The sequence below is a fragment of the Mastigoproctus giganteus genome, chromosome 6 (genome assembly GCF_048544385.1).
Source record: "Mastigoproctus giganteus isolate SK-2022 chromosome 6, ASM4854438v1, whole genome shotgun sequence".
In the NCBI taxonomy this organism is placed as follows: domain Eukaryota; kingdom Metazoa; phylum Arthropoda; class Arachnida; order Uropygi; family Thelyphonidae; genus Mastigoproctus; species Mastigoproctus giganteus.
In genome coordinates, this window is record NC_143580.1 from 151,434,589 (window position 1) to 151,461,774 (window position 27,186).

Below are 27,186 nucleotides of genomic sequence, written 5' to 3' on the forward strand. Positions count from 1 at the left end.
CAAGAAATAGGTGAACAGAAAGTGGACATGGAAGAGCCCAAATGGATTAACAACTAATGAAATCAACTTCATTCTCACTAACAGAAAATATATTGTGAATGATGTTACCATACTGAACAAGATTAATGTTGGAAGTGATCACAGAATGGTAAGGTGCACACTTGTTATAGATCTAAGAAAAGAAAGGAAAAAACTGACTTGAGTAAATAATATGAAGGTCTTTGAGATAACAGAAGAGGACAAAAGCAGTATGTACTGGAACTTAAGTTTGAGCTTCTGCAGACTGCTCAGGACCAAGATATCGACGAGGAATATTATAACTTTCTGAAAGTGATAAAACCAAAGAAACTTATAAGTAAAAAGAAATCCAAAGAATAAAAAATTAGTCAAGAAACGCTTGTCATGATGAACCGAGGATGACAAATGAAGAGCAAGATAAACACTGACAAGGAGAAAATTGAGTATACTGAGTTATGCAAAGCCATTAGACAGAGACTCAGAGAGGACATATGAAGATTTAACACAAGAGAAGTAGAACAAGCATTAAGGGAAAACAAAGGACTTAAATCAGCAGCCATGAGCAGTAATACAGAAAGACAAATGATACTGAAACTGAAGAATAGTGATGGTTTACTTATAAATAGCAGAGAAAGCATAATTCAAATAGCAGAAGACTACTATAGAGAATTATACAAGGAGCGAGGGAATGGTGCCAGCAGTGGGAAGATGGATCACAAATTAGTAGCACATACGACATACCCAATATCCTTCCTGATTAGGTAGAACATGCGTTGAAGATAATGAAGAATCATAAAGCCCCGTGGGGGGGGGAAGATGAAGTTACTGTAGAGTTGTTAAAATTGGGAGGAAGAGACATAACACACAAAATTCATTAGAAAAGGCACACCTAAAGAGTGGAATAATGCAATCATAGTTCTGCCGCATAAGAAAGTAGATAAATCAGAAATTGGAAATTATAGGCCAATTAGCTTGTTATCCCACATCTACAAGTTGTTCACAAGGGTCATTACTAACAGATTAGAAAGAATACTTGATGAAAATCAACTGAAAGAGCAAAGCTGGCTTTAGGATAGCATTCTCAACTATGGATCACCTTCATGTAATATCACATCTAATGGAGAAAGCAAATGAATATAAAACACCATTATGCCTGGCATTTGTGGATTATGAAAGGCATTTGATTCCATACAGCATAAGGCAATGTTTTGGGCACAGGAAAGACAAGGCATAGATACCTCATATATTGTGATTTTGAAGAAAATATGAGAACATTACCTCCTTTATTAGACGAGACAAAGACAGTAGGAAATTTAAAATTGAGAAAGGAGTTGACAAGGAGACAATATCTCCAAAGTTGTTTACAGTCGCCCTTGAGAAAGCTTTCAGAAGATTAGACTGGTCGGAGAAAGGAGTAATTGTGAATGGAGAGTACTTAAACTATTTACGATCTACAGATGACATTGTGGTCATAAGCCATGATCCCAAAGAATTAGAGGAAAATCTTAATCAGTTATGCAGAGTTAGTAAGGATTTTGGACTAAAGATGAATATGGCTAAAACAAAAGTAATGATGAACAAGTATGCCACAGAAAGGGATATAATGGTTGAAGAAGCAGTAATTGAAAAGATGGAATCATATACTTATCTGGGACAAGTCATTAGCTGTAATAATGATAACTGGCTCGAAGTCAAGAGAAGAATAAATTTCGGATGGATAGCATTCAGGAAATATAGTCACATACTGAGAAGCAATATCCCAATTTGTCTGAAACATAAAATCATTATATCCTGTAAAATAATGAACCAATGTATACTCCCCACCATGACTTATGGAAGTGAAACTTGGCCACTCACCAAAAGAATGGAAGAGAAGCTGAGAACAACACAGTGAAGAATGGAACAAATTATATTGGGAGTCAGACTGTTAAGAAGAGAAACACAGGGATTAGGCAGCAAACTCAACTAAAGAACATTCTTATCAAAACTAAAGAACTAAAATGGTCTTGGGCAAGACACATAGCTCGAAGACATGATGACAGATGGACTAAGAAAATAACAGAATGGTACTCGAGGAGCTAGAAGAAAACTTGGAAGACAACGACGGAGATGGACAGATGAAATTCATGAGTTTGTGGGTAGTAAATGGATGGCCATTGCACAAAACAGAAGGAACTGGAAAGTTGCTGGAGAGGCCTTCATCCTGCAGTGGATTGAAAATGGCTGATGGTGATGAAACACTATGAGTGGAAAACAGAAGTGTGTTGCTGTTGTGTCTTTAGATATGAAGTTGAATGCAATCAAATGCTTGAATCAAGAAAAAACAAAAGAAAAATGGCTAGAGACTTAGATTTTAAAGTAACTGGAGGAGAAAGGGAGCAAAAATTGAAAAATTTCCAAAAAAGTTCACAAAGAGAATCTGTGATAATGAAAATTTGAATAGAAAAATAATGGAGGGAGAATTTGAACAAACTGAGCTCTTTTTTTGTGGTTCACACAGATGAGAGACAAAGGAAGCCTGATTTTACAGGCTGAGGTTTTAGAATATTGTAAGCATTTTAATGATTTACCACAAGTATTGGTTGGTTGGATCTTTGGAACAAAAGATTTGTAGTTAGAAATCTGAACATCGTGGGGAAAAATTATCAGCTACTACGGATGAAATAGCAACATTTACTGCCAAATTAGCAAAAATTATTCAAGAAGAAAATTTGAATTTGGATCAGATTTACAATTGTGATGAAACAGGCCTGAATTATAAAATGCTCCCATCCAAAACCCTTGCAGCTAGAAAAGAAAAATCAGTTCCCGGTTATAAACGAAGCAAGGAGAGAATGATGGTACTGACATGTTCAAATTCATTAGGATGGTATAAGCTTAAACTAACTCTCATTGGAAAATCAAAAAACCTCAGAGTTTTAAAAATGTAAAATGTTTGCCTGTTAACTATGCAAATCAAAAAAATTCGTGGATGGATTCAAGTTTGTTAAAAACATGGTTTCGTGAAGAATTCATCCCTAGCACAAAAAAAATATTTGAACGAAAAGAAATTTCCCCATAAAGCAATTTTAATTTTAGACAATGCTCCATCCTATCCAGACGAAAGTGAGCTAGTTTTTGGTGACAGAGCTCTGATTTTGCCACCTAATGTGACATCCCTTCTTCAACCTCTGGATCAAGGTGTTTTTGAACTTTGAAACGCAACTGTAGGCGACATCTACTTAAAAATCTTGAAACAGTGACTAGTTGTTGAGAATCTTAAAAAAAATAAACATCAAGGACATTGTTTACTGGTTGGCAGAAGCGTGGCACAACGTTAAAACATCTACTCTTATTAAATCCTGGAAAAATATTTTATGATTCCAAAATGAAGCCAATGAGAACGAGATGGCAAATGAAGATGAGAGAAGTGAGGAAACCCTTTTAGAACTATCCAATAACCTTAAATAAAAGTGTCCTATTTTGAACACTTACTACAGAAGATATTAAAGAGTGAATGAATTCTGATTAACAGCTTGAAATGACTGATGACATGATCATAAAGCTTGTTGATGAAAGTGACGATGAAGAGTGTACAGAAACTACAAAAAAAAAAAGACACACACACACACACACACACAGAAGGTCTAAATGCTATTGAGTCAGCTTTACATTATATTGTACAGCAGGAGGATACCATGCCTGCTGATGTTTTGTTACTTAGGCGCCTACAAAATATAGCAGCTAAAAAGTGAAGAGCTTCTATGAAACAAACTCATTAAGGAATTTTTTATATGATATTAAGGTGTAGTGCTAATGACTGTAGGTGTACATTTTTCTTGTCTGTGACTTGTAATTTTTATACATGTATTATTTTTTCAAAATTTTTATATTATAACAGTTGTTAATAAAATTAAGTGTTTTATTGTTTGATTTAAAAGTTATTATGTTCGATAAGTAGGTCTAACCTGAAAATGGTATACATCATCATGTTAATGTATTCAAATCTTGTTTATTTAATAATAATTTACCAAACCTTCCGTGTTATCCGATTTTTTGATTATTCAAGGTTCCCTCAGTCCATATTACATTGGATAATCGGGACACTACTGTTTTGATGTCCTTTTGTTGTTATTTTCACCTGTGGGAGCAGAAGAAAGTCCATTGGTAAAAATTCTGGTGAAAAATACATGGATCAGGTAGAAATGTTTGTCTGAATCTGTTGGGAAGACAGTTCTTTGTGTCTACATGCACATCTTATGTAAGAAACAATTTTTCATATTCCTGCATCGCATCGCAGGGAGTATTTGTGAGTAAGCAGAATTTGCTTACTCACAAATACCTTGTAAAAAGCTCTTGTAAAAATCTTGAATAATAGTTACATTGGCAGGAACAAATATGCACAATTCCCTTTACATCAAAAAATGAGTAGGAATTTCAATTTTGACTTCTAATCACAAATTTTTTTTTTCAAAGGATGCAATATGATTCCTCTCCGCTTGCAATTCTGTCACTTTATTGACATGTCATATTGAAAGTAACATCTTTCATCTGCATTGAAATGGAAATAACAATGATTTAATCATTAAATGAATAACAACTATTTCATTACTCCATTGCTTTTTTCCAAAGTAATAGAGAAATCACATAAACACTGATAGAATCCATTGGAGATACAGCCTATGGTGCCTGTCTATGAACAACTTCAATGGAGAAGTCTTGTGGAACTCAAGGAGTTGCTCTTGACATTTCTAAGGCTTTTGATTCCGTCTGGCCTAAAGGTCTTCTAAACAAGCCACCATCTTATGGATTGTCAACTGTGTTTTGTAATTGGGTATCCAGTTTTCTCTCTGACTACTCTTTCTGCAGGTGATAGTAGATGGCACTGTCTTCTAACTTCTCCACTAATGCTGGTGTTCTCCAAGGTTCGATTCATTTTTCCCCACTCATTTCCTCTCTTATATTAATGACCTTTTTTTCCCGCCGACTGGAAATCCCATCTATAGTTTTGCTGATGATACCACATTGTATTCCACCTTTCAGTTTGACCTTGCCCTTTCACAAACATCATCAACTTCTCAAATATCCACCACCAGTTCCTTAAATGCTGATCTCCAGGTAATTTTTCATTTGGGCAAAGATAACTTAATTAATTCAATCCTTCTAAAAATCTAGCCCTGTCTTACCTCTAACAAAGAAGAGTCTACTGCTCCTGTTCTTCTCTTTGGTGACACTCAGATTTGTAGATAAGAGCCCATCTCTATTAGGAATTACCCAATTTAATCTAATGACTTCTAATCTGATGATTTCTAAGGATGATATAAATGCAGAACTGATCAAGTATGTTGGAATTTTTTTAAAAGACAGGATACTAAATTTATTTAATAAATGTTGGGAACAATATAAAATACCAGAAGAATGGAAGATAGCAAAAATTATTTCAATATTTAAAAAAGGAAATAGAAATAATACAAAGAATTATAGAGGGATTAGCATACTAAATATATATAAAATTTATAGCAAAATAATAAATAATAGAATTAAAATTATCTCTGATGAAATATTAATAGAAGAATAGGCAGGATTGAGAAAAGGAAGATCATGTACAGATAATATATTTATATTAAAACAAATAATAGAAAAACAAAAAGAAATTAATTTAGAAATGCATTTAGCATTTATAGATTATGAAAAAGCATTTGATTGAGTAAACAGACGAAAACTATGGGACATATTGAGTAATAAAGGATACCCAAAGCATCTTACAAGAATAATACAGAGTTTATATATCAAGGAACAAAAATAGTAATAGATACAGGTAATAAATTAACAGAAGAAAATATAATAAATCAAGGAGTTAGACAGGGATATAGCTTGTCACCAATGCTGTTTAACATATATATCAAGGATATAATAAGTAAATGGAAAGAAGAAATTAATACAGGTATATATTTAAATACAAAGAATAGGATTAATACACTGTTATTTGCAGATGATCAAGTAATTATTCAAGATAGTGAAGATAATTTACAAAGAGCAGTATTTAAATTAAACCAAATAACAGAAGAATATAAAGTTAAAATATCAATGATGAAAACTAGAACAATGGCTTTTAAAGGGAAAAATATGGTGAGAACAAAAATAGTTATAGACAAAATATTAGAACAAGTAAAACATTTTAAATATCTAGGATGTGATATAACATATGATGTCAAAGAAGATATGAACCAGAAATTGCAAAATTTCAAAATATATATGGAACAATAAAAAGAACTCTGGCTAAGAAAACAAACACAATTGAAATTTTACAAAGTAATGGTAATACCAACACTTCTTTATGGTTCTGAAACATGAATACCGAAACAAAGAGACATTAATAGAATACAAGCTGCAGAAATGAAATTGTTAAGTTAAGTTAAAGGATGTACAAAATTAGATAAAATACCAAATGTAAATATTAGAAAGGAATCAAAGATTTACTCAATGAAAAATTATAATAGAAGATAATAGATTCCCTAAATTAGCTTACACATAGAGCAAAAGGAAAAAGAGACAAAGGAAGACTGAAGAAAAGATGGCCTCTATGAGATCGGAACAGGTGGATTGCCTAAACCGGGAAGGAAGATAAGATAAGATAAGACTTCTAATCTCTCTCTCTCTCTCTCGAACTGCTTATCATGGAACATTGTTCTGAGGGTGGTGCCCCCAAAAACCTCTCAGGCTTTTAGATTTCATTCAAAGGAGGGCAGTCAGGTTAATTAATGACCCATATCTTACAAAGTTCATCCACTCTGTCTCGTAGATGTTCTCTTTCTGATGTATGCTTTTTTTATAAATACTTCCATGAGCAGTGAATCTGTAATTCCTCTACTCTCTGAACACATGTGGTAAGCAGACAGTATCCATTTTACTGTCCAACATCAAATTCACGGAACCAACTGTTCTTCTCCCTCATTTAACCCTTCACCTTCTGTTTTCTCGAACAGCCTTCCTTCAGATTTATTTTCTGGCATACTACAGATGTCATTAGGTAGCTTTAGTCTTCTCAACCCATCTATAATACTAAGTATTATAAGTTCTAACATCTCTCTTGTTTGGGGTTTACATTAAAAAAAAAAAAAAGTGAACTGTTCCTGTTCATCTCCAGTCACTATCAGACTAATCGGGACCAAAACAAGCTGGTGCAAAAGTATCAAAGGAAAGTGCATGCTGCACATGGCATGACATTTATGAATTTGCAAGAATTTGAATGAAAGTAGAGAATTTAATAAATAAATGTGAAGGAAGGCAGTTCCAGAAAACAGAATTTGAATAGTAATAAGGAAGAAGAAAAGCTGATTCTGTCAGTTCGAAATTAGACAATAAATGGATGCTGACTGGTTGTGGCATGTGTTTGGAGTGATTTGATTTTGGAGTGGGTGTTTGATTGCTGGAACAAACTTTCCTCTGTTGTTGTGGAAGTTTATAGCTTAAATAAATTCAAGGAGGAACTGGAGAAACATTTAGAGAATGAATGTGTAAAATGGGTGTTTTTTTTTTTTTTTTTTTTTTTTTTTTTGGATGATGCTACATAAGCTTGCTTTCTTGCATCACAAGCCTCTACTACTAATGCAGTTGAATTGGTTGCATCTTGAATATGGTGTGCAAGTCTGGAAGCCTCATTTTTGGAATGATGTGAATCTGTTGGAATTGATGCAAAGAAGAGCAGTAAAATTAGTCATTTGACAAAAAGAGTACTCTTATGAAGGAAGACTACAGTCTTTCTTCATAAGGCTACACTAAATTGCTCTAGTCACATAAATTCAATCCATTTAGAGTACATAGTGCTTTAGCTGTATTAATAAACTAAACTTTAGCTGTGTGAATAAACTAAATGCTGATGACATCTGTACTCTTCATAGGCAATGAACATAAGGGGGGACATAAATTGAAAAAAATATGGTTGTAGGATAGATGTGCAAAAATTTATATTCATCCTGAAACTAATTGATTGTCGGAACAAATTTCCATCTGTAGTGATTTGATAGTTTGTATAAATTTAGGGAACAGACAAATTATTAGAAATGGACGGATGATGTGGATAGTTTTTTTATATTATAAACTTGCTTCCTTACATCATTCTCCACTATTATTATAAATTTATTGATGTTGGACATTGTGGGGGCACGTATATATCATGGCAAAACTACTGTACAGGCACTCCCTGACTTATGTAATACTCGACTTATGGAAATTCGACTTTACATAAGTTTTTGCTGGCCATTGCAAACTAAAAAAAAATCATGGAAACTTATTTTGCATCCCATAGGAGTAATAGGAGGCATTGTGAAAATATTGTAATGTGAACCCAATGACACTTTTTTTTTTTTTTTCGTAATTCATTCCAAAACCTCAGAAGTTGAAATTTTCACTATACAACTAACCTATTTATCACTCTAAGAGGTCATTTTTATAATGGAAATTGCACTACACTTTCATCGTTATCATATGTTCCATTATAAGAATCAGTTTTGAACGCCTTTGTGATATTTTTCTAAAACACATTTCTGGAGGTCACTACCACAAAACAATAAAAATAGTTTACACTTTCCGGTTTATTAGGTTTTTCTGTTAGCACAATCTATTATAAATGGGTATTAAACTTGATCTTATTGCATTTGTGATAATACCGATAACTGGAATTCTGTGGGGTTTTTATGCTGCGGTATTATGGTGAAATGAGTTCCCCTTCACTGAAATTTTCAATCATATAAAAAAACATAAATAAATTTTCAGAATCTTCTCTTCATTCCTCATTACTTATTACAATGGTAAAGGGATCAACAGAAAGTACAAGTACTGGCAGTGTTAGGAAACAACAAAATTGATTTAGAAATGAAGATGATTAATTAAGAAGGGCGGAGCAGGACAAAGTTTGTCATCTATTGCACAGGAATTAGGTCTTGCTGCTTCAACAGTGAATACTATTTTAAAGGACAGTGTGCATATAAAAGAACATGTTAAAGGATAAACGCATTTAAGCTCAACAGCGATCAGGTGCTATATTGAAGATGGAAAAGCTATTAATAATATGGATGAAAAATCAGATTCAGAAGCATGTACCCCTGAGTCTAATGGCCATTCAAGCAAAAGCAAGAAGTATTTATGAAGACATTAAGGATAAGTACGGCAGATCCCAAGCCAAGTTCATGGGAAGCAACAGGTGGTTTTATATGTTCAAGCATTGCACTGGTTTCCAAAGCATTAAAGTATGCAGCTACAGAGAAATTTTGTGATGTGTTAGAAAAAACCCCTTCTATATCTCACAACCCTCAACTTCTGCAGCGGTGTACTTATCAGCTGGAGAATTAATTCTGGCAACGATGCTCGAAAGGTAAAACTTGCTGACATTATGCCTGTCTCCTCTCTCTTTTTGTAATTTTGTACACTTTTGCAATTTTTCCCACTCATGAGATAAAAAAAATTGAATAAACATTTCTATGTACATGTTCGTCGAACATTTATTTTTTGCTTCAATCAAATTCAGTGTGCATAGTTGCGAGTGCTGCATAAACATTTTGGGAAATTCCGACTTACGTAGAGTATCGGGGAATGCAACCCTTACGTAAGTTGGGGGGGGTGTACTTCAAGCCCTACATGGGCATGAGGATGCATTGCTAGTTCAGTATGGTTTTTGAAGATCATACAAAGTCCACAGTTTATAGTTTTGTCTTTGACATAAATATATGTTATTTTTGTGTGATCTCCTTGTGGTATTTATGTGTGTAAATACCACAAGGTTTTATCTCATGAGTGGGGGGGGGTGTACTTCAAGCCCTACATGGGCATGAGGATGCATTGCTAGTTCAGTATGGTTTTTGAAGATCATACAAAGTCCACAGTTTATAGTTTTGTCTTTGACATAAATATATGTTATTTTTGTGTGATCTCCTTGTGGTATTTATGTGTGTACACAACTTTTTGAAAGTTGTTTTTTCTTTTGACATCTGTTTATGTTCAAATTGTTTAGTGATATTCTGTAATATGACCTACTTTTCACATGTGTCATTAAACAGCAAAAAAACAGCACTTAAATTAAGTTTTGCTGTTATTTTTTAATCACTTCAAGTGAAGCCTGTATTTTTTCCATGTAGATATTATGTGGCTGATGGAGTTAGAATATATTCTCAAGAAACTTGGAGAGCAATTGCGAAAACAGAAGGACGAGAACTAGTGCAAAAGTACATCAGAGAATTTGTAAGTGGGTGTAATCTCTATAAGTGAATTATCTTAAGATATTTAATATTTTAACATTGATCCATTCATTTGTTATGCTCCCACCTTTATCACTGTTTGGTCCTATATCTATTGTTTATATAATAAATCAAGTATTATTCATTTAATAATAAATTATATAAAATAAACTGTAAATTTCTGAGTTTGAAAGTTGATTTTAATTACTTTTCAGATTAAACAAAAAAGTGTGCTTTGTTTGTTTGTTTGTGTATTTATATTGCATTATCTCTTTATGTATGAGGTGTGGCTATGAAATAACAGTGTCTATTGACTGTAACTACAGACACTAAACACAGTGCCACCTGTGAAACAAAGGCACAACAATTGACCGTGAACCTTTCCCTTTTTGTCTGCCAAGTCATGTTCCAATATGCTCATTCATTTTACAGTGAGACAGGTTTTCATTACCTTACATGCAGTTTGCCAGAAAAATGACAAACAACCTGCATGCGTACCTCCATGCACAAGCACACTGTGGGTGACTACCCAGGTATGAACCAACGTAAGCAGGGGTCGAGGTATGGTGCCCACACCACATGGAGGAATGAGCCCCTCTGTGTTACCAGGCAATATTTTGTGGTAGGTGACTCTCATCAACCGGTGCAAAACCACCACTTTACTTATTGGAGGCTTGAAGTGGAGGAACCCATGTTTAGTCTCCAGAGCTAAGTTCCGGTCAACTCTTCCCCATCTCTTCCATCATGCAGTATGATTGATGACTTTTGAGGTTATGATGAACGTCGTCGTGAGATCCAATATTCCTTACGTTTCGAGGGTACAGCTCTAAAACGGTGTTTGCAGGCTGGCCGCTAGTTAGTACACCAGACCGAACCTATTGGTAACTCTCTAAGAGGCTTCCGGATCAGCTAGTGTATAATCTTGCTACCTCTACTCTGCGAGATAATGACTGGAGGGAGTCCGAGTAGTGTGTATGCGGGACATTGTCGAGGCCACGTTATGTCAAAGATCTGAGTTTATTCTTACCACGTGTACGCCATATCCAAAAATTTCATTACTTCATACAGCACCCCCCCCTTTTTTCTTACTATTGAATAAACCATGAATTGGCAAATTAATAGAGTAAGCTTATCTGCAAAAAGATCTAAACCTCCCAAACACTTCCTAGTTCATTTCACAAATATATGTTGTCACAATTCTAATCTCAACGATGTCCATTTCTACTTGCAGTCTACCAAACCACATGTACTTTTTCTGACAGAATCTCTGATCTCTGTTATCGGTTGATTCAAATACTGCTCATCTCAGTTGCCCAATTTATTAGCTGTATGATTCGATTCACCTTAAAGGTGGTACTTGTGCATATGTCCATTCCGATATTCCTTGTCAGAGAATTGGTAATTTTGAATCTCCTCTCTTCAATCTTCTCTGGCTTAAAATCTCTCTACCTCATTGTGTCAAATTCATCTGCTGTCTCTACCATTCTCCCAACTCCTCTAATCACTTGGTGCTCTTTGACTTCCTCTCTTTGCAACTTGACTTTCTCCAGTCCAACTTTCCTAACAGTGAGGTAATTTTCCTTAGTGATTTTAATGTTCACAACTCCGGCTGGATTCCGTTTTCTGGTCACACCGACCCAGCTGGTCGAGATGCTGAGGCTTTTGCAATTACCAATGACCTTGCACAGATAGTACATTTACATACAACAATACTGGACAATCCTAACCATGCAGCCAACAAACTTGACATTTTTTTCACAACCCTTCTAATTACACGGTTGAAGTGAGTGGTCCATTAGGTACCTCAGATCAGAATTTGGTGATTGTCTCTTCTTCAACGGAGCCTTTATCTCATGGCTGTTCCCAACCTCGTATTTTTTGGCATTGCGAGATAACAAGAATGGCAGAATGCAAAATGGGATAACCTGCGAGATTTCTTTTCCTTGGTTGGACTACTGTTTCAAAACTTTTGATGTCAACGTTTGCTCTGATCATGTCAGTGAAATTATTCTCGTAGGAATGGAATCCGTTATTCCAAACTCCACTTTAAAATCTCGTCCTTTATCTAAACCTTGGTTTTCCTATAAATCTACAAAGGCTGTTCAAGAGAAGAATGTTGCATATTGTAATTGGCTTGTTTCCAATTCTTCAGTTTTATTTTCTGCCTACCCCAAAGCTCGCAACAATTGTAAAGCAGTCATTAATCAGTTCAAACTACATTTTGAACAGGCCAAGAGTATAAAACTTATTCTTGCCCTAATGGTAGCCGAGCATTCCGGTTTCTTTTTTCAAAAAGGTATTGGCCGCAACTTTTGCCTATGCTCCCACCTCTCGAAAAACCAGAACAATCTGGTTTTGACAGAGGTGGGAGCAGAGATAGGCAAAATTGTCATTTCAGCCAAGGATAAAGCTGACCTGCTAGCATCCAATTTTTCTTCCAACTCATGTATTAATGATGTTGGTAAAACACCTTCCACCATTCCCAACACGCTCCGTTCAATGTCTCCTGTGGTCTTCCTCAAAAGGATGTCAGAAGGATTTTGAGAAATCTTGATGCTAAGAAAGCTCCAGGTCCTGATGGTATTTCTACACTTGTTCTCAAAACCTGTCCTCCTGTACTTTGCCGCCTCTTTTCACTTTCTTATTCCAAAGGTGTTTTTTCTTCTGCCTGGAAATTTGCTCATATCCAGACAATTCCTAAAAAGGGTGACAAGTTCCTCCCATCGAATTATCGTCCCATTGCAATTACCTCTACCTCTTTCTAAAGTAGTGGAGAAATCAATCGACCACCAACTCTTAAACTACCTAGAAACTTCCGTCTGATCAACGATTGCCAGTATGGATTCCATCAGTGTCGATCCACTGTTGGTATTCTGGTGTATATTACCCATTTATGGACAAACTCAAATGAAAAGTTTGGTGAAACACAAGCAGTTGCTCTTGACATCTCAAAGGCTTTTGATAGTGTTTGGCATAAAGGTCTTCTAAACAAGCTTCCATCTTATGGTTTGCCAACTGTTTTTTATAATTAGTTATCCAGTTTTCTCTCTGATCGCTCACTGAGGGTAATGGTAGATGGCTCTCTGTCCTCTAACTTCTCCACCCTGGTGTCCCCCAATGTTCAGTTCTTTCCCCCATTGTTTTCCTTTTTCCTTTTGTATATTAATGACCTTCTTCCACTGACTGGAAATCCTATCCATAGTTTTTCTGATGAGAGCACATTTCATTCCACTTTCCATTTTGAAAAACTTTGTCCTGCTCAATCAGCTTGAACTTCTCAAATATCCGCCGCAAATTCCTTAAATGCCAATCTCCCGGTAATTCTGAAGTGGGGCAAAGACAACTTAGTAGATATCAATCCTTTTAAAACTCAGTCTTGTCTTATATCTCGCAAAAAAGATTCTTCAGCTCCTATGCTTATCTTTGGTGACACTCCAATTTCTAGGCAAGTTGATATCTCTCTTTTGGGGATTACTTTGACTTCTTATCGCTCTTGGCACAAGCACATTACAAATATTGCTTCCTCTGTATATAAAAAAAACTTTTTCTTTTTCGCTCTCACCATTACTTTTCTTCCAAACAGCTGTTCACTCTGTACAAATTGCAAATCCACTCCTACCATGGAATGTTGTTCCCACATCTGGGGTGGTGCCCCCAAAACCTCTCTCAGGCTTCTTGATTCCTTTCAGAAGAGGGCAGTTAGGTTAATCAATGATTCATCTCTAACAGAGTCTCTCCACTCACTGTCTCATAGATGTTCTGTTTCTGCTGCATGCCTCTTCTGCGGCGCCTCCGTAGCCAGGTGGGAAGGAGCAGCAGTGCGTAGCACACGCTTCTTGATTAGACCGGGGTTCGAGCCCGTCACCACCAAATACGGAGGATGCGGAAAGGTCAGGGAATGACCACCGTATATCTCGGAGCAATATGGCCTTAGTTGCTAATGCTCCTAAAAACTAAAATAACATAACAAAATAACAGCCTCTTCTGCAGATATTTCCATGGGCACTGTTGTTCTGAATTGGCTTCTATAATTCCTGCTCTCTCTCTTTCAAAACAGTCCGAACACGTGCCAACACCAGCCAAAATCCATTTACTGTCCAACTTCAAACTCACAGAACCATCTTTTTGTCTTCCTTGTTTATTCATTCAACTGCTGTTTTTTCTGGAAAAATCTTCCTTCATACGTATTTCCTGAAAATTACAGTCTACAGAAGTTCAAGTGTAATGTCAACAAATATCTTCTTTCATCTTCTCAACCTCCAACGCAAGCATGGTACTAAGTACTATAGGTTCTAATACCTCTCATGTTTGGGGTTTTCATAAAAAAAAAAATTGAATAATGAATCAACCTCACATTTTTATCAAAACTAAAGAAAACACCAACTGAAATTTATGAGTTATAACAAGTTTATGGGAAAGATACTATGTCAAGAGCCTGCGTGTTTGCATGATATTAAAAGATTTTTAGAAGGAAAAGAGAATGTGGAAGACCATGAATGGCCATCCAGTATTCATTAAATCTTGCTGAAATTGTGAACTGGGTAAGAGCATTGATTAGAAGTGATTGCCATTTAAGCATTAGAATGGGTGTGTCAGAACTCAATATGGACAGATTCCTAAAATTATAGGCATGAAAGATGGTCTGAAAAATTTTGAATGAAAATCAAAGAATGAGAAGACATGGTTTCTGAAGATGTTTTTTAAAAAAAATGAAGAAGATCCAGACTTTCTGAGTACTGTAATTACTTGCAATGAAAGTTAGCTGTTCCAATATGACCCAGCAACTAAAAGACATTCAGTGCAATGGAAGACAAAACAATCCCAGAGACCTAAAGCAAGAATGTCAAAATCGAAAATGAAACCATTCTTCTTGTTTTCTTTGATATTAAAGGATTTATTGTTGCTGAATACATCCCACCAAATCAAACTGTAAGTCAAACATACTATGTTGAACTTCTGATGAGGCTGCATGAAAAAATTCAAAGGAAGAATGGTTGGATTCTCCATCAAGATAATGCCCCACCACACAAACGTTCTCTGTTTGCCAGTTTCTGCCCATAAAAGAAGAAAAAATAAAATAAAATATCCCTTTGTGTGAACCCTTCTTGCCAGAACTAGCTCCGTGTGACTTTTTTCTCTTAAACTGAAAAGTATACTTAGAGGGAACCATTTTTGGGTCCATTGAAGACATTCAAAAGAAACGTCCAAAGTGTAAAAAACACTTACAGAAGATGACGTCCAGAAATGTTTATGTGCTTTGAGGAAACTTATGTAACATTGTGTGTACGCCAAGGCATTTTGAAGGGGATAACTTGTAAGGTACAAAATATTTATTTTACTGCAGCGGTCTCATTATTTAATAGCCATACCTTGTATGTGTTAAGTCTTAGGTGGCCTGAACTGAAAACAGCTGTGGTAAATCCACGATCTGAGCATATACCACAGCTGTGGTAAAAACACCATCATGACAGCCTTGTCGATCAATTCGACCCAGGAAAGATTGTGTAAGGCTCAAAGGGTAGAATTTTTTTCAGCCTGGTCTGTACTTGTTAACAGGAGAGACTGCTTCTACAGGGATGGGATAAACTTAAATAGAAAGGGTGCAAGAATATTTGCTGATGCTATCGAGGCAGTGTTAGGTGGGTCGGAAAACTGCTAGCTTGGGTGGGATACAAGGACTAATAGATTAACAGTAGCCACTGGCAGAGGTGAAAGTGATTCTTGCACTGCTTCTATTGGAATGAGGAGAAGCCAGGAAAACAAGATGCAGGATATTTCAGAGAGTGCTGGGAGTCATTGCGGTACAAGTAAACACATGGGTTGTGTTAGGGTAGCTAAGAATAGGAACAGGTGCATGTATACTTGCGTGTACACCAATGCTAGGAGTTTGGTAAATAAATTTGATGAATTTGAGGTATTGCTCAAAACATCAAAGGCAGATATTGTTGGAATATCAGAGACGTGATGTCACACAGATATAAGGAATGCAGAACTGGAATTTTGGGAGTACAATGTGTACAAAAAAGGATAGACAGGATAGGAAGGGAGGAGAGGTTATGCTATTAGTTAAGAAACACATAAAACCCAAGGAAGTGAAGCCAGTTGACATCGCTGACAGTGCAGTGTCGAGTGAGTTTGGTGTGACATAAGCATTGGGAGATCAAAATTGAGAGTAGGAGTGTGCTATAGGCCTAATAACTCTGATGAGTATAATAAGGCACTGTACAGGGAAATAGAGTGGGCCAGTAAATCAGAGTCTTATAATGAGGGATTTTAATTTCCCAGATATTGACTGGAATTTGTGGGTTGGTCACTCATACACTACCTGATGCCTTTAAAACCATGGTGTGACTCTGTTTTATATTTTTACTTTTGAAATGATTTTAACTGCACCCCTTACAGCATTATTTTTCATGCTGTAGGAGTCAGGCTTTCCTAGCAAGGCTTTTGTGGATTTACTGGATGATTGTTTTCTACATCAGCATGTTCGGGAGGCAACTAGAGGGAGTAATACTCTTGATTTGATTATCAGTAGTGATTCTTCATGCATTAAGAATCTGCAGATAAAGGAACCACTAGATGGCAGTGATCACAGTGTGCGAAGTGGGATTTACTCAAAGAGGTAACTACCATCAGGGGTAAAAGGAAGAGTTTTTGCTTTCGTAAGGGCGACTACGATGGTCTGAGACAGTATTTAAATTCTATACAGTGGGACCAACTGATGATGTTACCAACAGCAAATTCAAAATGGGAAGCATTCAAAGAATTTATCTTGGAAGCTACTAGGCTTTACATACCAACTAAGAAATATTGTTCAAGGTTTAGGCCTAAATGGATGTCAGATGAACTAATGAGACATGGCAGAGAAGAAAAATGCATGGGATACATATAAATTAACATGTGACACAGAAGCCTATGACAGATATAACAGTTGATATAACAGAAGCCTATGACAGTTGATCTGTAACTAAGTTACAAAAGAGGTTAGGCAGGCGAAGGCATATTACGAGAAATCTTTGGCAAAGGATGCAAAGAAAAACAGCAAAGAGTTCTTTACTTATGTAAACTCTAGAAGGAAGGGGATGAATCAGATTGGTCCACTTGATATCGATGGTTCAACAGTTGATGGTCCTGCTCAGGGAGCTAACCAACTAAATGAATATTTTGCATCGACATTCACACATGAGGAGTTATTCAGGGAGGGTAATGCGAGAAGTGTATTCCACTGTGGCAGTAAGCTAGATAATCTTGTAATAACTGAGAGTAAAGTGGAGGAGAAATTGTTGAAGATAAACACAAGAAAGGCACCCGGGGTGGATGGGATCTTTCCAGTTATATTAAAGGAGGTAGCAAAGGAAGTAAGCGAACCCTTAGCCATAATTATGAGAGCTTCTTTGGACTCAGGGGAGGTACCCATAGACTGGAGATGTGCAAATGTGACCCCAATTCACAAAGGAGGATCAAAGGCTGACACAAGTAATTATAGACCTGTGAGTTTAACTTCTGTTCCAGGAAAATTAATGGAGGCACTGGTTAAAGAAGCACTGCAGGATCATCTAGATAAGACTTCAGTTATAGCCCGGACACAGCATGGTTTTGTTAAGGGAAAGTATTGCCTGACCAATTTGATTGGATACTATGATGCAGTCACAAAAGAACGGGATGCAGGGAATAACTTTGATATTATATATTTGGATCTTAGAAAGGCTTTTGATACTGTTGCACATGGAAGACTGCTACACAAATTGGAGCAGTGTGGCATTGGACGCAAATTGCTGTTATGGATATTGGGGTGGTTGAGGGGAAGAAGACAGAGAGTGGTAATCAATGGACACTGCTCATCGTGCACTAATGTTATTAGTGGTGTCCGTCAGGGTTCAGCGTTGGGTCCATTATTGTTTTCTGTATTTATAAATAATATTGATGATGGTATATCAAGCTTAATGTCCAAGTTTGCAGACGATACAAAGGTTGGCTGGGTTGTAGGACACTACTTGACGCTATGCTGCTTCAACAGGATCTGGAAAGGTTGAGCAGATGGGCTGAGAGGTGGCAAATGAAGTTTAACATTGACAAATACATATGGGAAACAGCAACCCCAGGGCAATATATCAACTCTGTGGTACTACACTGACAGTGGTAGAGAATGAAAAGGACCTGGGGTAATTTGGAAGCAGATATGAAGTTCTCTGAGCAGTTATGAACTGCAAGAGTAGCTCATGGTGTCTTGTCAATGATATATAGGAATTTTTGTAGCAGGGATAAGGAGGTGATTATTCCCTTGTATAAGGCAATGGTCAGGCCACACCTTGAGTCGTGTATACAGGTCTGGAGGCCTCTTTTCAAGAAGGATGTAGAGCTGTTGGAATGAGTACAGAGAAGGGCAACAAGATTAGTGAATGGAACAAAGGGTTGATCTTACAAAGAAAGGCTTAAGTTCTGCAAATTACAATGTCTGGAGACTAGGCACCGGCGAGGTGATCTGATAGAGGTGTATAAAGCCTTGAACGGTTTGAGCATGCTCAATGCCGATGGGATACTTCCTCTTGCTCAGAATAATCACCTGTGAGGGCATAAATTCAGATTGAGGAAAGACAGATGTAGGACAGATGTGTGGAAATTTGCCTTTAGCCAGCGAGTAGTTGGTTGGTGGAACAGACTTCCATCCCTTGTTGTGGAAGTTGATAGCCTAAATAAATTTAAGGCTCAGCTGGACAGGTATTTGAAACGAACGAAGGGGTGAAGTGGAAGTGGTTTTTTTTTTTTTTTCTTCTTCTTTTTTTTTTTTTTTCTTCTTTTTTTTTTTTTTTTTTTTGGCTGATGCTGCATAAGCTTGCTTTCGTGCATCATATGCCTCTACTAATGCTAATCTTCATGATTTGCTATGTTGTGTTTCAAAGGTTTTATTTACATAGTCTTCATTGTGCATACATTTTTTTTTTAATAATAATTCCAAGTACAAGAAGGCTAGACCTATAGCAGTAAAAAATATAGTAATTATTATTGGTGACAACACTATTAATTTTTTCATTCAATGGCCATTGCACTTAGAATCATACTGCTGAATAAATATAGTTCCCATGATTAATATTGAGAGAGATAATTATTATGCCAAAAGAAATAAATCTTTAAAATAAAATTAGTAAAACATATATATGTCTTTTGTACTGTGCTGCACTTTGTGAAGTTGATTGAATATAAGAGTTATCTACTTAATGCAAAACAGTGTTATTTGCATTAAATCTGGAAGAAGATTTTCCACATAATATATGTAAAAAAGCTTACATTATGTTGCTGTTATACTAATATAGGTTAGTGAAAACGCATCATTTTAACGTAGCCATCTACCAAAGCAGTTAAATTAATTAATTAAATTGTCATCATTTTGGTTATATCTCATATTGTGAATGCCTCACAACGAGTTGCCATGGTATTGTACTACCTCAAATAAGTAACACTTAATCAGTGGAGAAGACTACTGTTGCTTATTCTCAGTGGATACCACCACCACCACCACCACCACCACCACCCAGACGGCACTATTTCAAAGTTTGTTGGCTTCTCCTCGGTAGTACAATACCATGGTAACTCGTTGTGAAGGCCTTCACAATATGAGATAAAACCAAAGCGATGCAAATTTAATTAATCAATTAAACTACTTTAGTAGATGGCTACGTTAAAATGATGCTTTTCCACTAACTTATATGTTAGTCATTCTACCTCGTTGCATGAAGCTTTTGCCCTTAAATATTTTATGGTCTGTATCTTTGCACACCATCAGCAGGTGGTAGATGACTTTCATCAACCGGTGAAATACCACCACTTTGCTTATTGGAGGCTTGAAGTGGTAAAACCCATGTTTAGTCTCTAGAGCAAAGTTTCCGGCATCCCTCTCCCCCCATACTTCTCCTTCAACCCATGCACAGTACTAAGTACTATAAGTTTTGATACCTTTCGTGTTTGGGGTTTTCATTAAAAAAAAAAAAAAAAATTCTCATATTGTGAAGTTATACTTCATAATTGGGTTGTCAATATTGCAACACCAGGGTACCTGCCCACCCACCGAGAAGAAGCCAACAAGCTTTGAAACGGTGCTGTCTGGGTGGTGGTGGTATCCACTGAGAATAAGTAACAGTAGTCTTCTCCACTGGCGAAGTGTTACGTATTCCAGGTAGTACAATACCATGCAAACTTATGAAGGCATTCATGATATGAGATATAACCAAAACAATGTCAATTTAATTAATTAATTTAACTACTTTGGTAGATGGCTACGTTAAAATAATGCTTTACACTAACTTATATGTTAGTCATTCTACCTGGTAGCATGAGGCTTTTGCCCTTAAATATTTTATATGTTGCTGTTATACTTGTTTTGCAAGATGTTGTGGAACTGTCAAAAGCCTTTCTAAAATCTATGAATAAATAATGTCAAAATTATAATTATTTCTTGCATCTATTTCCTTTCTGATTACCTGATGCCTTTAAAACCATGGTGTGACTCTCTTTTATATTTTTACTGTTGAAATGATTTTAACTGCACCCCTTACAGCATGATTTTTCATGCTGTAGGAGTCAGGCTTTCTCAGCCTGTAGTTGTCGAAATCATTCTTAGAGCTTCTGATTTGTACAGGAAAGATATTTTCATATTTCAGTAACATCTGCTGAACTTCACAGGAGTCTAGAGGTAGGGTGACAAAATCTCTTGTTTTGAATGGGATTATCCCATTTTTGAGTGAGGTGTCCTTTTGCCATGACAAAGGTGATACAGGATAGATAGCCCCCGTTTTTTTTTGAACACTGCCATTTTTATTTAGGAGTTACATAATTTTACGCATGCATTTAAGTAGTAATTTTATCAGTTTTCTTTGATGGGTCAAATTGACTGCATAACATGAAATAAACTGACACTACTGGGACTAAAACATTTAAAATACATGTTCAGCAAATTTCAGACTAATTGTTCTTGCTTCTAAAGCACATGCATAGTTACATCATGACAGTTGGGTTGCTACACAATGCTGTCAAAAAATACTACACATTTAAGGGAAAGATAAAGTTATACACACATTGAGTTTTTTGTAAAATAATGAGGAGTTTACCTCAATATAGTACGTAGAACTCTTCCGTATCATACTCTCCAGAAATTCAAACAAAAAAAATTGAAAAACTTACATTAGAGTAAGAAATAATTAAAAACCAATTTAACACAATTAAAAATATTAAAACAAATTTAACGAAAATATTCAAAATGATTTTTTGAATATTTTCGTTATACAGTAATACCCCGACTTACGCTACCCCGACTTACGCGAACTCGGAGTTAGGCGGTTCTTGATTTTTTCGTTTGGCAACGCTGCCGCCCACTATCTTCAAGGTCGTTTTTCGTATGTTATCGATATACGGTGCGACGGCGGAGATTGAGAGCGAAAGATGAACAAAATTCAACTTTGCTGCTTTTATGTTTTTTATATCAGTGAAGGGGAAACACATTTCACCATAATAACGTAAAAACCAACACAATTCCAGCTATCGGTATAATCGCAAATGCAATTAGATCGAGTTTACTACCAGTTTATAACAGATTTCACTAGAAAAAACGCAACTGGAAATTGTTTTTATTGTTTTATGGTAGTAACGCGTGAGGTGTTAATAGCGTATCTCTGCCTTTATGGTGTTGTTTATTCAGTTGCTACAGGCGCGCAGCTTTGTTTATGCGTATCAAGCGTGCCTCCTCGTTTTGTAATTGTGCTTTATTCCCTAAAAATGAGTAAAATACTTAATTAAAAGGTGTGAAAAGGAAGCGTCCTGGTGAAGACACTGCAGATTCAGAGAGAAAAAGAAAAGCAATTATCGATAAACAGAGGCGGACTGGATCAAAAATTCTTACCCGGGAAAATTTATAGTGGCCTCACACTATGGTTTATGGCCAAAATCACACCGGCCTCCGGCCCACCGGGGTTTCCCCGGTAAGGCTTATGGCCAGTCCGCCTCTGTCGATAGAGAAAAAATATGAAATTGTGAAACGCTTTGAGCGAAATGAAAGCCCATGTGATATTGCACGTGCTACAGGCCTAAATGAAGCAACGGCGAAAAGCACATGACAATTGCAAACTTGACAGGTTGAAAATTGAAAAGGGCTCAATTGTAAAGGGCTTAAAAATTTTAGAAAACATAGACTCCAACGAAGAACGCGTTATAGCTACAAAGCAAGGAATAAAAAAATTATTAGCTTGCTACGAAGAAATTCTGCGTGAAAAAAAGAACGCGCTGTGTCGTCAGACGAATTTGTTAGATTTTATGAAGCCATCGACATCGAAATAACTTTTTTACGTAAGTCATTTGTTTTTTTAATACATATTTTGTATTAATATGTATAAAGAACTGCAATTTTATTAAATATTTTTCTTCTAAACTAGTGTTTTTGTTAGTCCTTGGTCCCAATTAAGCAAAATTTATATGTATTTATATGCAAAGTTGTACCCCGACTTACGCGAATTCGACTTACGCGATTTTCGTCGGACCCACCTATCGCGTAACTTCGGGGTATTACTGTATTTTTAATATTTTCGAGGAAGGAAAATCGTTTTTAATATTTTCGTTAGACTCTTTTGAGGAAGGAAAATTGTTTTGAATATTTTCATTAGATTCTTTTTAGGAAGGAAAATCGTTTTGAATATTTTCATTAGATTCTTTTTAGGAAGGAAAATCGTTTTGAATATTTTCGTTAGATTCCTTTTAAGTGAGGAAAATCGTTTTGAATATTTTCGTTCGTTTCTTTTTAATATTTTTAATTGTGTTAAATTGATTTTAATTGTGTTAAAAGCAAGGAAGGAAAATCGTTTTGAATATTTTCGTTAGATTCTTTCTAATATTTTTAATTGTGTTAAATTGGTTTTTAATTATTTTTTACTCTAATATAAGTTTTTCGATTTTTTTTCGTTTTAATTTCTGGAGAGTATCATACAGAAGTGTTCTACGTACTATATTGAGGTAAACTCCTCTTATTATTTTACAAATATTAATATCAATGTAGAACATATTGAGCATTACAGCTCTGATTCATACTATCTAACACATTGAGTTAGTACACCACAGTCAGTGACCTGTTGATCAGGGAAAATGTTAATTATTAATCTGCTGTAGTGGTCTCTCAGTTAATAATGAATAGTGCCTTTGATTAACAATATTTGACTTTATAATGTGCCATTTATAGAAGATCCCTTATGTTTCATTAATGATGTTAGGCTCAATTAATTGCATCAGTATGATGCCATCCAGAAATCATTTTTGACCAAGGAAAGAGCTTGTAAGCCATGTATAATTTTGTTGTAATTGTGCAAACACACTACTCCCCCCCCCCCCCCCACACACACACCCAAAGTTTAAGCTCTCAGTGTCATGCTTAATTATAAGATTTTCTCTCCATCTGTTCCGTTCTGTTCTAAGCATCAGCATCTGAACACAGTTACGTTGGTAATAATTATACTGCAGCTACTACTCTCTCTCTTTAGCTTACTTTAGTTTTCTTTAAAAGAAAGCTAAAGTTTTCTTTAGCTTACAATTTCGTTTTTAACATACCTTTTATCAAATGGATTGATTGTACTTCTTTTATCACAGTAAGTACAATTAATAAATTTTCTGTTATTTGAACATTATCAATTCCACCATTGTGAAAGCATCAAAACTATCAAGTTCAATGAACAGGGCACATCATCAAAATTTCAGCATCAGAGAGTAACATATCGCCAATTTATTCATTTGGAAGAAATAATTATTAACTTAACATGCTTAACATTTAAAATTCTCAAAACACAAGGCATGCATTTCTTCCACATATCTTCCATGTCACAATAAAAAAAAATTTTTACTTGTAAAAATTTTTTTATTAATACATTAAACATTTCAGTGAGCACATTACTGACTTTCCAGTTAACAACATGGATCATACAAGATACCTACAAATCCTTTAGTCCTTCAAAGATCATCATCGGCCATTCTCAATCCACTGCAAGATGAAGGCCTCTCCAGCAACTTTCCAATTCCTTCTGTTTTGTGCAATGGCCATCAATTCACTACCCATGAACTCATGAACTTCATCTGTCCATCTCTGTTGCTGTCTTCCTGATTTTCGTTTAGCTCCCCTTGGGTACAATTCTGTTATTTTCTTAGTCCATCTGTCATCATGTCTTCGAGCTGTGTCCTGCCCAAGACCATTTCAGGTCTTTAGTTTTGATAAGAATGTCCTTTATTATTTGTGTGCTACATAATCAATGTATTTCTATTCTTATCCAAGAGTCTTATTCCTGATATAATTTGTTCCATTCTTCCCTGTGTAGTTTTCAGCTTCTCTTCCATTCTTCTGGCGAGTGCCCAAGTTTCACTTCCTTAAGTCATGGTGGGGAGTATACATTGGTTCATTATTTTACGTTTCAGACAAATTTGGATATCTCTCCTCAGTATGTGACTAATTTCCTGAATGCTATCCATCCGAAATTTATTCTTCTCTCGACTTACAACCATTTATCATTATTACAGCTTATGACTTGTCCCAAATAAGTACAGTGGTACCTTGGTTTGCGAGCATAATTCGTTCCGGAAACGTGCTCGTAATCCAAAGCACTCATATATCAAAGCGAATTTTCCCATAAGAAATCATGGAAACCCAGATGATTTGTTCCAAAACTCAAAAATATTCATATACTGTAAAAATGATTAATACGAAATACATACATACCTTTTCATATTTTTAATATTTAAATTTAATATACATAAAGCAATCGGATTTGTGGTAGGACGACTTTCACTGTCACTAACGGAATCACTGCTATCTGTTGACTATTTCTTTTTGTGCGACTTTAACAAGGAACCTCTCCAATGACACTTGCCTCCTCTTGAGGATTTCGCAGAAATATGACAATTGCATTGTCAAACAGATTCATCGCTCACACTATTACAAAATGAGGAGGCATGCTTGATACACATAAACAAAGCTGCGCGCGTGTAGCAATTGAATAAACAACACCGTAAAGGCAGAGATACACTATTAACATCTCACATTTTACTAAAGCACATTTCTAGGGGTTACTACCATAAAACAATAAAAACAATTTCCAGTTACGTTCCTGCTAGGGGAATCTGTTATAAACTGGTAGTAAACTCGATCTAATTGCATTTGCGATTATACTGATAGCTCAAATTGTGTTGGTTTTTACGTTATTGTGGTGAAATGTGTTTCCCCTTCACTGATATAAAAAACATAAAAAAAAATACATTTTCAGAATCTTCTCTTCATTCCTATCGTGTTGCGTTCAGTTGGGGTGATTCTGCGTTCGACTGCCATTTCTTGTAAACACAAAGGCGAATTGTGCATAAGCAAATTCGGTTCGTGTTATATAAGCTATTGTTCGCGTATTTATAAATCGTGTGTGATCGAATTCGTGTAGTGTAAACACATGTTATACGAGGACTGACTGTACTCGTATTGCAAGACCGCGCTCGTTTATCAAGTTAAAATTTATTAAAAATTTTTGCTCGTCTTGCAAAACACTCGTAGACCAAGTTACTCGCAATCCAAGGTACCACTGTATATAAATCCACCATTTCAATTACTGCTCCTTCAGTGATTATATCCCTTTTTGTGGCGTACTTTTTCATCATTACTTTTGTTTTAGCCATATTCATCTTTAGTCCGAAATCTGTACTAATTCTGCATAACTGATTAAGATTTTCCTCTAATTCTTTGTGATTGTGGCTTATGATCACAATGTCATCTGCAAATCGTAAATGGTTTAGATACTCCCCAGTCACATTGACTCCTTTCTGTGACCAGTCCAATTTGTGATCCAAACAGTGGGGAAGATCCCACTGCTTGCATAATTTCCTTGCTCCTTACATAATTCTTTATAGTAGTCTTCTGCTATTTGAATTATGCCTTCTCTGCTATTTATAAGTACTATCACTATTCTTCATTTTCAGTATCATTTGTCTTTTTGTATTACTGCTCATGACTGCTGATTTAAGTCCTTTGTTTTCCCTTAATGTTGTTCTGCCTTTCTTGTGTTAGATCTTACTCTTCTCTGAGTCTCTTTCTGATGGCTTTGCATAAATCAGTACACTCAAATTTGTCCTTGTCAGTGTTTATCTTGCTCTTCATTTATTGTCTTCGGTTCATTATGTGTTCCTTGACTAATTTTTTCTTCTTTGGATTTCTTTTTACCTGTAGATTTCTCAGGCTTTATCACTTTCAGAAAATTGTATTCTTCTTCGATATCTTGGTCCTGAAAGGTCTTCAGAAGCTCAAATCTGTTCTTAAGTTTCAGTACATACTGCTTTTTCTCCTCTTCTGTTATCTCCAAGACCTTCGTATTATTTACTTGAGTCAATTTTTTCCTTTATTTTCTTACATCTATATCAAGTGTACACCTTACCATTCTGTGATCACTTCCAACATTTACCTTGTTTAGGACCATAACATCGTTCACAATATATCTTCTGTTAATGAGTATGAAGTCGATTTCATTAATTGTTATTCCATTTGGGCTCTTCCATGTTCACTTTCTGTTCACCCTTTTCTTGAAAAAAGTGTTCATTACTGACCTTCCTCAAGATTCTGCAAATTCCACAAGTCTTTCACCTCTTCCATTTCTTTCACCAATTCTAAAATTTCCTATATTCCCCTTTCTGTGCTGTTTTGTCTCTTTCCAACATTAGCATTGAAGTCCCCCATAATAATGGTGTAGTGAGTATTCTGTTCATCTATAAGTCTCTCAATTTCGGTGTACATTTCTTCAACCTCTTCATCATCATGGCTTTGATGTTGGTGCATATATCATTATAACCTTTAGTTTGTACCTCTTAGAAATCCTGAGTAGTAGTAGTCTTTACACCCTTTGTGATATACTTTTGAATTCCAAAATGTTGTTTTTTTACTTTTGTGGACCAGAAAGCCAACCCC

General features: G+C 35.8%; 1 protein-coding gene across 1 annotated transcript in view; it reads left to right on the top strand.

Annotated features, from left to right (window-relative positions):
• The window catches only part of LOC150084658 (uncharacterized), a 350,037-nt gene that overhangs the window by 106,942 nt on the left and 215,909 nt on the right, over positions 1 to 27,186 (top strand). Inside the window, exon 7 of the mRNA XM_090375393.1 lies at positions 10,131 to 10,233. Coding sequence (XP_090231519.1) covers positions 10,131 to 10,233 — 103 coding nt within the window. The remainder of the gene's footprint in view (positions 1 to 10,130; positions 10,234 to 27,186) is intronic.